Source organism: Ranitomeya variabilis, chromosome 1, assembly GCF_051348905.1.
Source record: "Ranitomeya variabilis isolate aRanVar5 chromosome 1, aRanVar5.hap1, whole genome shotgun sequence".
Lineage (NCBI taxonomy): Eukaryota > Metazoa > Chordata > Amphibia > Anura > Dendrobatidae > Ranitomeya > Ranitomeya variabilis.
In genome coordinates this window covers 1,162,609,600-1,162,621,846 of record NC_135232.1, presented here as the reverse complement: position 1 = coordinate 1,162,621,846, position 12,247 = coordinate 1,162,609,600, and the positions used below count along the sequence as shown (strand labels likewise).

The window sequence follows — 12,247 nt, the reverse complement described above, 5'->3', positions numbered from 1 at the left end:
AGGCAAGCCGTCCCTGCCCTGCACAAGCATGTGGAGGGACACATAAAACACGCGCTACTGAACGCCGTCAGTAGCAAGGTCCACCTCACCACCGATGCGTGGACCAGTCACCATGGACAGGGGTGATACCTTTCCCTCACTGCCCATTGGGTTAATGTCGTTGAGCCGGGTACAGACCGTGCGAGTGGCGCAGGACGTGTCCTGCCCACTTCAAGGATTGCAGGAATCCATTCTGTACGCATTGACTCCTCCTCCTACACCAGTTCCTCAGAATCATCGCTGCAGGAGCCGTCACAGTCCACCTCCACATGGACCCGTGATGAACGTGTACCTGTTACGACCGACATGAGCACAGCCGTGGCCAAACGTCAACAGGCCGTCTTGAAATTAATTTCTTTGGGGAATCGAAGCCACACAGCGCAGGAGCTCTGGAATGCCATCAAGCAGGAGAGCGATGTGTGGTTTGTGCCAGCGAATCTCCAGCCAGGCATGGTAGTGTGTGATAATGGCCGAAATCTGGTGGCAGCTCTGGGCCTCGGCAACCTCACTCACATCCCATGTCTGGCACATGTGCTCAATTTGGTCGTGCAGAGTTTTCTGAGGGACTATCCGGATCTTGATGCACTGCTGCACAAGGTCCGCCTAGAGTGTGCTCACTTGCGGCGTTCCAGCACGGCAAAAGCGCGCATTGCGGCTCTGCAGCGCCGACATCACCTGCCGGAACATCGCATCATATGTGACCTACCTACCAGGTGGAATTCCACGTTACATATGTTGGAGCGGTTGTGTGAGCAGCAGCAAGCAGTAATGGAGTACCAGCTGCTTCAGGCGCAAAGAAGTCGCAGTCAGCGCCGTACAGACTTCACAACCACAGAGTGGGCCACTATGAATGACGTCTGCCAGGTTTTGCGTCCCTTTGATTATTCCACGCGGATGGCGAGTGCAGATGATGCACTAGTCAGCATGACTGTCCCCCTTATCTGCCTGCTTGAAAAATCACTGCAAGCGCTAAGGGATGATGTTGTGGAAGAGGTGGAGGATGAGGATTCAGCATTTCCATCATCTTCTGGACAGTCAGCGCCACGTGGTTCCTCACAAACGCGTAGGCAGGGGACAGTTTGTGAGGAGGATGAGGAGGAGTCAATGGAGGAGGAAGACATCCGTCCAGAGGAGGGAGTTACCGAATTGTCCAGTACTCAGTGTGTACAGCGAGGGTGGGGTGATGATGAGCGGGCAGAGATCACGCCTCCAGCAGGGGACAGCGTTTCTTGGGCAGTTGGCAGTCTGCAGCACATGGTGGATTACATGCTGCAGTGCCTGAGAAACGACCGCCGCATCGCCCACATTCTCAACATGTCTGATTATTGGGTGTTCACCCTCCTCGATCCTCGCTACCGGGACAACGTAGAAAGCCTCATCACACCGTTAAACCGGGAGCGAAAAATGCGGGAGTACCAAGACACACTGGTGAATTCCATCATCTTCTCCATTCCAAGTGAGAGAAGTGCTGCTAGTGCATTCCAAAGCAGCTCAGTGCGTCCAGGCAGTGGTGGAGGCTCTGCACAAAGAGGGAGCAGAAGCAATGCCTCTGCCCAAGGCAAGAGCAGTATGGCCCAACTGTGGCACAGTTTTCTGTGCCCGCCACAAAAGTCTACACCATCACAGACGGCTCCAGTCAGCAGGAGGCAACGGTTCCGTCAGATGGTGACAGACTACATGTCTTGCCCTCTTGCTGTACTCCCAGACGGCTCTTCCCCTTTCAAGTTTTGGGTCTCAAAGCTGGATACATGGCCAGAGCTAAGCCAGTATGCATTGGAGGTGCTGTCTTGCCCTGCGGCCAGTGTATTATCGGAACGTGTCTTTAGTGCTGCAGGTGGTGTACTAACTGACCGCCGCATGCGACTATCCTCCGATAACGTTGACCGGCTTACTTTCCTGAAAATGAACAAGGCCTGGATCTCGCAGGAATTTGCCACTCCTCTTCCTGATTAAATAATTAGGTGACTGTCTACAGTATCCAGGTCTCCTGTTGTGTTCATCTTTCTACCACCTGAACTTAAATTCCTGGGCTCCAACACCGCCAGTTGAGGCTCAGAAGTGCCGTCTGCACAGTCAAAACATACGACCCTGTGTTATTGGGTTTCAGTAACGTCAGCTGATCCCCAGCTGTGTAGCCGGCAATGTGTCCTGCGACCGCCACGCTGACACAACAACTGAAATGTAAGGGAACCTGTCCCCCCCCCCCCAAGGCGTTTGTTACTGAAAGAGCCACCTTGTACAGCAGTAATGCTGCACAAGGAAAAGGTAGCTATTTTTGTTTAGCTCCTTGCACACGCAGAACTTAACACTTATAAAATGTGTCCACTGATACCGTAAAACCGTCCCGGAGGTGGGACTTTCCTTCGTAATATGACGCAGCACAGCCGTCATTCCTACCCCCTTGGCGCCGTGCCCCGGCTCCTCAGCGTTGTTTGATTCCGTCCCGGAGCCTGCGCTGTTATGTTATCCCTTGGCCAGGCACACTTAGCGCTGCCCGTCTTCTGACATCATTTGGTGTCAGGATGGCTGCGCCTGTGCGGCCGCGCTGGCCGAGAGCCCGCCTCGCAGTGTCTTCTGATTTCATCCCACTGGGGGCCTGAGATCCATGGACATGCGCAGTGCATATCTGAACCTCCACCTCTCACTCATCTCCCTACGGCTTCTTCAGACTGTGCGGTGTCAGCTGGTCCCTAATAGCATGCCACGGCCGTGACACCGCACAGTCTTAAGAAGCCGTAGGGAGGGGAGTGAGAGGCGAGGATATGCACTGCGCATGGCCACGGATCCCAGGCCAGCGGTGGGATTACATTAGACGACACTGTGAGGCGGGCTCTCGGCCAGCGCGGCCGCACAGGCGCAGCCAGCCTGACACCAAATGATGTCAGAAGATGGGCAGCGCTAAGTGTGCCTGGCCAAGGGATAACATAACAGTGCAGGCTCCGGGACGGAATCAAACAACGCTGAGGAGCCGGGGCACGGCGCCAAGGGGGTAGGAATGACGGCTGTGCTGCGTCATATTACGAAGGAAAGTCCCACCTCCGGGACGGTCACACGGTATCAGGGGACACATTTTATAAGTGTTTAGTTCTGTGTTTGCAAGGAGCATCATGAAAAGAGCCACCTTTTCCTTTTGCATCTTTTTTGCTGCACAAGCTGGCTCTTTCAGCTACAAATGCCTTGGGGGGGGGGGTTAAAGGTTCCCTTTCGACTTTCTCCAATCAGGCTTCGGCCTACATTGTGTTCCTCTGCTTCTCCTCCTGTCCCTGGGCTCCAACACCGCTAGTTGTTGCCTGGTAGTGCTGTACGCACAGTCAACAGTCCCTCCTCTGTTATTGGGGTTCAGTAACGTCAGCTGTTCCCCTGCTGTGTGTGTGGCAATCCCTCCTACCTCCTCCACCTCCTCCTCCTCCTCCACCTGTCCCTGGGCTCCAACACCGCTAGTTGTTGCCTGGTAGTGCTGTACGCGCAGTCCCGACAGTCCCTCCTCTGTTATTGGGGTTCAGTAACGTCAGCTGTTCCCCTGCTGTGTGTGTGGCAATCCCTCCTATCTCCTCCACCTCCTCCTCCTCCACCTGTCCCTGGGCTCCAACACCGCTAGTTGTTGCCTGGTAGTGCTGTACGCGCAGTCCCGACAGTCCCTCCTCTGTTATTGGGGTTCAGTAACGTCAGCTGTTCCCCTGCTGTGTGTGTGGCAATCCCTCCTACCTCCTCCACCTCCTCCTCCTCCACCTGTCCCTGGGCTCCAACACCGCTAGTTGTTGCCTGGTAGTGCTGTACGCACAGTCAACAGTCCCTCCTCTGTTATTGGGGTTCAGTAACGTCAGCTGTTCCCCTGCTGTGTGTGTGGCAATCCCTCCTACCTTCTCCACCTCCTCCTCCTCCACCTGTCCCTGGGCTCCAACACCGCTAGTTGCCGTCCAGAAGTGCTGTCCGCACAGAGCCAAACACCTCGCCAATGTGTTAGTGGGGTTCAGTAACGTCAGCTGTTCCCCTGCTGTGTATACGGCAACGTGTACTGCGACCGCCACGCAGGCACAACAAGTTAAATTTAAGGGAACCTGTCCCCCCCCCCCAGGCGTTTGTTACTGAAGGAGCCACCTTGTGCAGCAGTAATGATGCAAAGGGAAAAAGTGCCTCTTTTCGTGGTGCTCCTTGCACATGCTGAACCTAACACTTATGAAAAGTGTCCCCTCCTACCGTGATACCGTCCGGTAGGTGGAACTTTCCTTTGTGATGTGACGCAGCACAGCCGTCATTCTTACCCCCTTGGCGCCGTGCGCCGCCTCCTCAGCGTTGTTTGAATCAGTCCCGGAGCCTGCGCTGTTAGGTTAGCCCTTGGCCATGCACACATTTTGCGCTGCCCGTCTTCTGACATCATTTGGTGTCAGGCTGGCTGCGCCTGTGCGGCCGCGCTGGCCGAGATCCCGCCTCGTACTGTCTTCTGATTTCATCCCACTGGGGGCCTGAGATCCATGGACATGCGCAGTGCATATCTGAACCTCCACCTCTCACTCATCTCCCTACGGCTTCTTCAAACTGTGCGGTGTCAGCTGGTCCCTAATAGCATGCCACGGCCGTGACACCGCACAGTCTGAAGAAGCCGTAGGGAGGGGAGTGAGAGGCGAGGATATGCACTGCGCATGGCCACGGATCTCAGGCCCCCAGTGGGATTAAATCAGAAGACAGTACGAGGCGGGATCTCGGCCAGCGCGGCCGCACAGGCGCAGCCAGCCTGACACCAAATGATGTCAGAAGACGGGCAGCGCAAAATGTGTGCATGGCCAAGGGCTAACCTAACAGCGCAGGCTCCGGGACTGATTCAAACAACGCTGAGGAGGCGGCGCACGGCGCCAAGGGGGTAAAAATGACGGCTGTGCTGCGTCACATCACAAAGGAAAGTTCCACCTACCGGACGGTATCACGGTAGGAGGGGACACTTTTCATAAGTGTTAGGTTCAGCATGTGCAAGGACCATAATTAAAAGAGCTAAGTTTACCTTTTCCAGCATTAGTGCTGTACACGATGGCTCTTTCAGCTACAAACGCCTGGGGGGGGTTAAAGTTTCCCTTTCAACTTGCTCCAGTGCAGGCTTCGGCCTACACTCTGCTCCCTCTCCTCCTCCTGCTGACCCTGGGCTCCAACACCGCCAGTTGGGGCCCGGTACTGCTAGCTGCACAGAGAAAAACACCAGCCAATGTGTCAGTGGGGTTCAGCACCGCCAGCTGTTCCCCTGCTGTGCAGCCGGCAATGTGTCCTGCGACCGCCACGCAGGCACAACAGACCCAAAGCTGCCGCCAGTGCAGGCTTCGGCCTACACTCTGCTCCATCTCCTCCTCCTGCTGACCCTGGGCTCTAACACCGCCAGTTGGGGCCCGGTACTGCTAGCTGCACAGAGAAAAACACCAGCCAATGTGTCAGTGGGGTCCAGCACCGCCAGCTGTTCCCCTGCTGTGTAGCCGGCATCGTGTCCTGCAAAAGCCACGCAGACACAAGAACTGAAATTGAAGGAAACCTGTCCCCCCTCCCCCAGGTGTTTCTACGTTTTACAGCCACCTTGTACGACAGTAATGCTGCATGTGTGCAAGGTGGCTCAGAAACTTATTCTCCTTGCCCATGGGGAACTGAACACGTCTAAAATGAGTCCTCTGCGACCATTAAAACGTCCCTCAGGTGTGATTTTCCTTTGTATTGACACACAACAAGCTCCTTGGTAGCGCTGCCCGTCTTCTGGCATCATTGTTTGGCTGCCTGCGCCTCTGCGGCCGCCTTGCCCCACACAACGCCCCTCGGTGTCTTATTTATTTGGACTGCGAGGGTGTGATTGATGGGCATGAACGGTGCATTTCTTCGCCTGTCCCTCATCTCCTTCCGCCTTCTTCGGACTGTGCGGCTTCATGGCCGTGGCATGCGATAAGGGATCAGCTGACGCCGCACAGTCTGAAGCGGGTGTAAGGACCCGAGTGTGAGAGGCGAACATATGTGCTGCGCCAGGCAATGAATCCCAGACCCGCAGTGTTTTAACAATGTTAAGACACTGCGGGGCTGGGATTCATGGTCATCGCGAACCGCACAGGCCGACATTACATGATGTCAGAAGATGGGCTGCGCTAACAGCGCTAGGCCAGGGGATAACACGACAGCGCAGACTCCTGTACAGCAAATAACGCTCAGGAGGCTGCACCCAGCACCAAGGTGGGATTCTTGACATCTGTGCTGCGTCTCATTACGAAGGGAACTCGCGCCTCCAACACAGTTTGACTGTATAAAGGGCTAAATGTTATACGTGTTTCATTTGGCGTGTGCAAGGAGAAAAATTAAAAGAGCAACCTTTGACTTGTGCGGCACTACTGCTGCATAAGCTGTGGCTCTTCTAGTTTGTAACCCCTGAGGGGGGGTTAAAGGTTTACTTTAAAATTGGTTCAATTAGGCTTCGGCCTACACTCTGCTCCCCCTGCAGAGCCCGGGCTCCAACACCGCCAGTTGGGGCCCGGTACTGCTAGCTGCACAGAGAAAAACACCAGCCAAAGTGTCAGTGGGGTTCAGCACCGCCAGCTGTTCCCCTGCTGTGTAGCCGGCAACGTGTCCTGCGACCGCCACGCAGGCACAACAGACCCAAAGCTGCCGCCAGTGCAGGCTTCGGCCTACACTCCCCTCCCCCTGCTCCTCCTTCTGCTGACCCTGGGCTCTAACACCGCCAGTTGAGGCTCTAGGAAGACAAGCTTGAATAGGTCCCCATCCTGGTTCCAGTACCGTCAGCTGGTTCCGGGCAGAGCCTTTGGCTTAGGTGCCTCCCTCTGGGTATCCGAGTTCCACCAACGTCAGGTGGTCCTTGGTAGTGCTTTCAGGCACGGGTACCTCCTGCTTAGTAACCGGGTTCCAGTAACGTCAGCTGGTCCTCGGTAGTTCCATTGGCTCTTGGACCTTCGGCTACCCATCCGGGTTCCAGTACCGTCAGCTGGTTCTCGGCAGTGTCTTTTGCTCTTGTACCTTCTGCTCCCCATCCTGGTTCCAGTACCGTCAGCTGGTTCCGGGCAGAGCCTTTGGCTTAGGTGCCTCCCTCTGAGTATCCGAGTTCCACCAACGTCAGGTGGTCCTTGGTAGTGCTTTCAGGCACGGGTACCTCCTGCTTAGTAACCGGGTTCCAGTAACGTCAGCTGGTCCTCGGTAGTTCCATTGGCTCTTGGACCTTCGGCTACCCATCCGGGTTCCAGTACCGTCAGCTGGTTCTCGGCAGTGTCTTTTGCTCTTGTACCTTCTGCTCCCCATCCTGGTTCCAGTACCGTCAGCTGGTTCCGGGCAGAGCCTTTGGCTTAGGTGCCTCCCTCTGGGTATCCGAGTTCCACCAACGTCAGGTGGTCCTTGGTAGTGCTTTCAGGCACGGGTACCTCCTGCTTAGTAACCGGGTTCCAGTAACGTCAGCTGGTCCACGGTAGTTCCATTGGCTCTTGGACCTTCGGGTAGCCATCCGAGTTCCAGATCCATCAGCTGTTTCTCGGCATTTTCTCAGCCTTCTTGTACCTTCTGCTACATTTCCAAGTTCAAGACCCTAAAGACGATGACCCGGAAGACCACCCCTAAGATGATGACGACACCAGAGACGACAACCACCGAGATGACGACGACCCTGGAGACGATGACCCTGAAGACGACCCCGATGACGACGACCCCGGAGACGACGACCCTGGAGACGACGACGACATGGGAGACCGAGAAGCAGAAGAACAAGAGGCTGCAGAACAAAGAGCAGAAGAACATTAAGCATAAGACTAAATATCAGAGCAAAAGATATTATCTAAATTATAAGCAGAAGAAGACTAAGCAGTGTATGGGGGTGAGTCCGTTCCTCCTCGTGGTGCCCCTGGATAAAGCCTGATGCTGCAGGCCAAACTGAACGCGGACAAATGTAACTCTTTTGTGACAGGCAGAACGGAAGGTGTAATCTTCAAACTTTTATAGATAACAACTACGGGAATGCCTGTCACAAATAAGAATATGATGAAGAAGTTGAATATGAAAAAGATAATAGTTAAATAAAAAGAATATGAACAATGTAAAAAAAAAAAATTAGAGGTAGAAGAAGATGAATAAGGTGAAGATAGTTGATGTCAAAGAAGCTGATGATGAGGATAATGAAGAAGAAAGTGTGGGAGAAGTAAAAAAGAAGGTGAAGGACGTGGAAGTAGTGAAACATCAATATCTGACAAAATAAAAAATAAAAAATAGTCAAAATCTTTCTAACGCCGACCGTCATAAAAAAAAACAAAAAAACCTGCTATTCTATTTGTTTGGGCTAAACCTCTGTGCCTTTAATGTCTCCGCCACCTCCCCCAATACATCCTACATTATTCTTAGCTGTTTTCCTTCATGTAGAATGAACCTACAAGGAAAGAAAGGGTTTATTTTAATTCCGATATTTTCGTCCCATTGACTTGCATTGGGATCGGGTATCGGTATCGGATTAGATCCGATACTTTGACGGTATCGGCCGATACTTTCCGATACCGATACTTTCCGATATCGGAAGGTATCGCTCAACACTACTCAGGAGGAATCGTCGAACCAATAAACTGGATAATCAATGGGAAGCCGTACCCTACACAGTTTTACCAACAAGAATGGATAATCCTAAAATGTGTCTCATTAGCAAAAACGGAGGTTTAACATCTGTACTAGTGTCAAGAGACAATCTTAAATTATGACCGGAAACGTTGAAAGAGCTAGAAGTTGTCCAGCCAGAATCAGAAGTTATTCAACCTAAACAGGTTCAACCAGTAAAGGAAAAAGAGGAGGAAATGTATCACTCCTGTATAGGAGACTTTCCCAAAACCCTACTAACATACCATGGTGCAGTAGTGGTTCCCATGGTGGCCTTTTATCCAACACCGAATCCAATATTAGAAGTCCCAAGACAGGAAGAGGCTGACCCCGTACTACAAGAGGTTCCAGGTCAGGGAGAACAGATTCCTGATCAGAGTGATCCCATTCACGGTGGACTTGCCAACCCCATAGTGGTGGAATTATCTTTAGCAGAGAGGACAGATAATATATCTGCAGTAGACAGTAGTACACCACATAAAGAGACACCGCTATTACGTAGATCCCAGCGTAGTACCCAGGGTCAATTACCGGCCAGGTATGCGGATTACCAACTATAAGACTATAGTCATTGTTATCGTTCTGTAACGTTTAAGCCCAGTACCTACAGAGACTTACCTGTATGAACTTCTTGCATATTCTTGAAGAAAGGCTGCCGGAAAGAAGCCGAGGGTGAGTATATTCCTATTAGGTATATACTCACCCTCGGACGCACCGTGCTTCTTTCCGGCAGCCTTCCTTCTTAAGAATTAGCGCGTGAAGGGCCTTAGATGACGTCACGGCTTTGTGATTGGTCGCGGCGGCCCACGTGACCACTCAGCGACCAATCACAAGCCGTGACGTAATTCTCATGGCCTAAATTCCTAGAATGAGGAATTTAGGACCTGAGAATTATGTCACGGCTTGTTGTGATTGGTCGCTCAGCGGTCACGTGGGCCGCTGCGACCAATCACAAGCCGTGAAGCATTCGAAAGGTCTTTCAAGCGCCATTCTTAGGAACGGAAGATGCCGGTTAGTACCAGGGCGCGTCAGAGGGTGAGTATATCAATATTTTTTATTTTAATTCTTTATTTTACACTTAAATGTGGATTCCGATACTGAGTTCCGATATCGCAAACATATCGGAACTCGGTATCGGAATTCCGATACCAGATTCAGAAGATCGCCGACCTCATGGCCGACCCCACACAGGGGTCGGGTCGGGTTTCATGAAACCCGACTTTGCCAAAAGTCGGCGACTTCTGAAAATGGCCGACCCGTTTCGCTCAACCCTAATAGAGACAAAGGACATTGTGAGAACCGGGTAGCAATAACCTCTACCCAGAATAGGCGCAGAGACGGATACCGGATCCGTGGCTATATTCATTATACATAATACAGCAACCGGAAGGAAGTGAGGTGATATCAGCTTCACTAGGGTAAGACGCAGCAACAGACACAGAGTTCAGCGGTACTCCCAGAGGGGGTAAGCCGACAAAAAAAGGACTCGGGTTGTCCGTCGGACCAGAGCACAGAAGAGACAGATTGGGTCGGCAGCCGGGTCACATACAGCAGCAGGACCATACAGAAACTGCGCATAATAAGAGGTGGAAATCCTGACAGGGTCAAAGTAATTCAGAGTTTTTAAACAGACTCCGGTGACAGTATTGGTTGCAAATCCCTTTTTTTGTTGAAGTAAACTGGTTAAACGTTTCAGCGCCTCAGTCTTTCATTTGGACAATAGCCATCGATCCAGGATCGGGGTCATCACAGCTAAGAGGACCTGCTGCTGATCAAGTAAGTGTCTGTTCCTTCATGATATCCCTTACATTGTGCATCGCCTGAGGCCACAGCACCGGGTCAAGCCACTAGTGACATCCCCCTCAAGAGACGGACCTCATTGATCTGGTGCTGGGTACCTCGGTCTCTCGGGCGTCACATACTGTAGGATGGGGCTGTGTCTGAAGGGGCTAAGGAGCGATGTACTGTAGGATGGAGCTGTATCTGGGGGGACTGAGGAGCGATGTACTGCAGGATGGGGCTGTGTCTAGTGGGGTTGAGGAGCGATGTACTGTAGGATGGGGCTGTGTCTGAAGGGGCTGAGGAACGATGTATTGCAAGATGGAACTGTGTCTGAAGGGGCTGAGGAGCGATGTACTGCAGGATGGGGCTGTGTCTGAAGGGGCTGAGGAGCGATGTACTGTAGGATGGAGCTGTATCTGGAGGGACTGAGGAGCGATGTACTGCAGGATGGGACTGTGTCTGGTGGGGTTGAGGAGTGATGTACTGTAGGATGGGGCTGTGTCTGAAGGGGCTGAGGAACGATGTATTGCAAGATGGAACTGTGTCTGAAGGGGCTGAGGAGCGATGTACTGTAGGATGGAGCTGTATCTGGAGGGACTGAGGAGCGATGTACTGCAGGATGGAGCTGTGTCTGGTGGGATTGAGCAATGTACTGCAGGATAGAGCAGTATTTGGAGGTGTTGAGGAGCGGTGAACTGTATGATGGAACTGTATCTGGAGGGACTGAAAAGCGATGTGCTGCAGTATGGAGCTGTGTCTGGTGGGGTTGAGGAGGGATGAACTGCAGGATGGAGCTGTATCTGGATCGAATCCAGGATGTCCTAGTGTAAGGACTTACCCTCAGTTTGGGCAGGTAGGACGGTGACATTGATCAGAATCCAATTTTCATGTTCATTATCCAGAACAGACACTTTGTATATTCCGCTATCCTCCATCTTCAAGTGTTTAATAATCAGTGAACCACTCGCCGGGTCAATAGTCATCCGACTTTCATATCCATTTTCTGGGAACATTTTAGAGCTGGAGATGTTTTCCAATCGTATGGTGCAAAGGATCAAATGCAAGGGTTTTGGGTGGATGATGTTCCATCTAATCTGGAGCCAGTCTGTACTTTTTGATGTTTGGTAGGAAACGGCCAGAACATTGGAGACATTTTCATATCCAGTCACTTCTGGTTGAGCAGTAGAGATGGTGATCGTTTCGACAAAACCTAAGGAAAGAGATAAGAATGGAAGATTGTGGGCTATCAAGGACAAAGTAGTAAAATCCATAATATAGACTTATGGTTTTGTCTTTTCTTCTTCAAATGAAACTTATCCCAAAGTCAAAGGTCCTATCTAACAATTGTAGGTTGTCCTTAGAAGAGAAACCATTTAAGAGATAAGCATATCTGTTCACGATGTAAAATTGTTAGTTTTTTTTCCAGAATTTAGAACTCACTTTGACCTAGGACTCTTATCTTCTTGACATTTGTTTGTGTTCTCCAAACTCCTCTGTCTCTGTCCATCTCCAAACCTGTTTCTGTACCTTACTCCAGATATGTCTGTCTTCCTCCAGACATGGTTTCTCCTCTAGACAGCCCTGTATTCCTCCTCCAAACTCCTATGTCCTCCTCCCTCCATGCTCCTCTGTCCTCCCCTTTGATTTCCACTGTCCTCCCCTCCAGACTCTTCTGACCTCCTGCATCCTTGTTCATCCATTTCCTTCCTACTCCTCTGTCCTCCTCCAGACCCCTCTGTCCTCCTCCTCCTCCAGACTTCTGTCCAGGGTGGCCTGGCTGACAGGTGCTTTATCAGTGTGTATCTTTTAAATCACCATGTGTAACCAGGCA

General features: G+C 51.9%; 1 protein-coding gene across 2 annotated transcripts in view; it reads right to left on the bottom strand.

Moving 5' to 3' along the window:
• LOC143793286 (uncharacterized) overlaps positions 1-12,247 on the bottom strand; it is a 105,226-nt gene that overhangs the window by 67,631 nt on the left and 25,348 nt on the right. For both annotated transcript variants that reach the window (XM_077280134.1, XM_077280142.1), the window contains exon 2: positions 11,255-11,626. In XM_077280134.1, the coding sequence (XP_077136249.1) occupies positions 11,255-11,626 (372 nt within the window). The remainder of the gene's footprint in view (positions 1-11,254; positions 11,627-12,247) is intronic.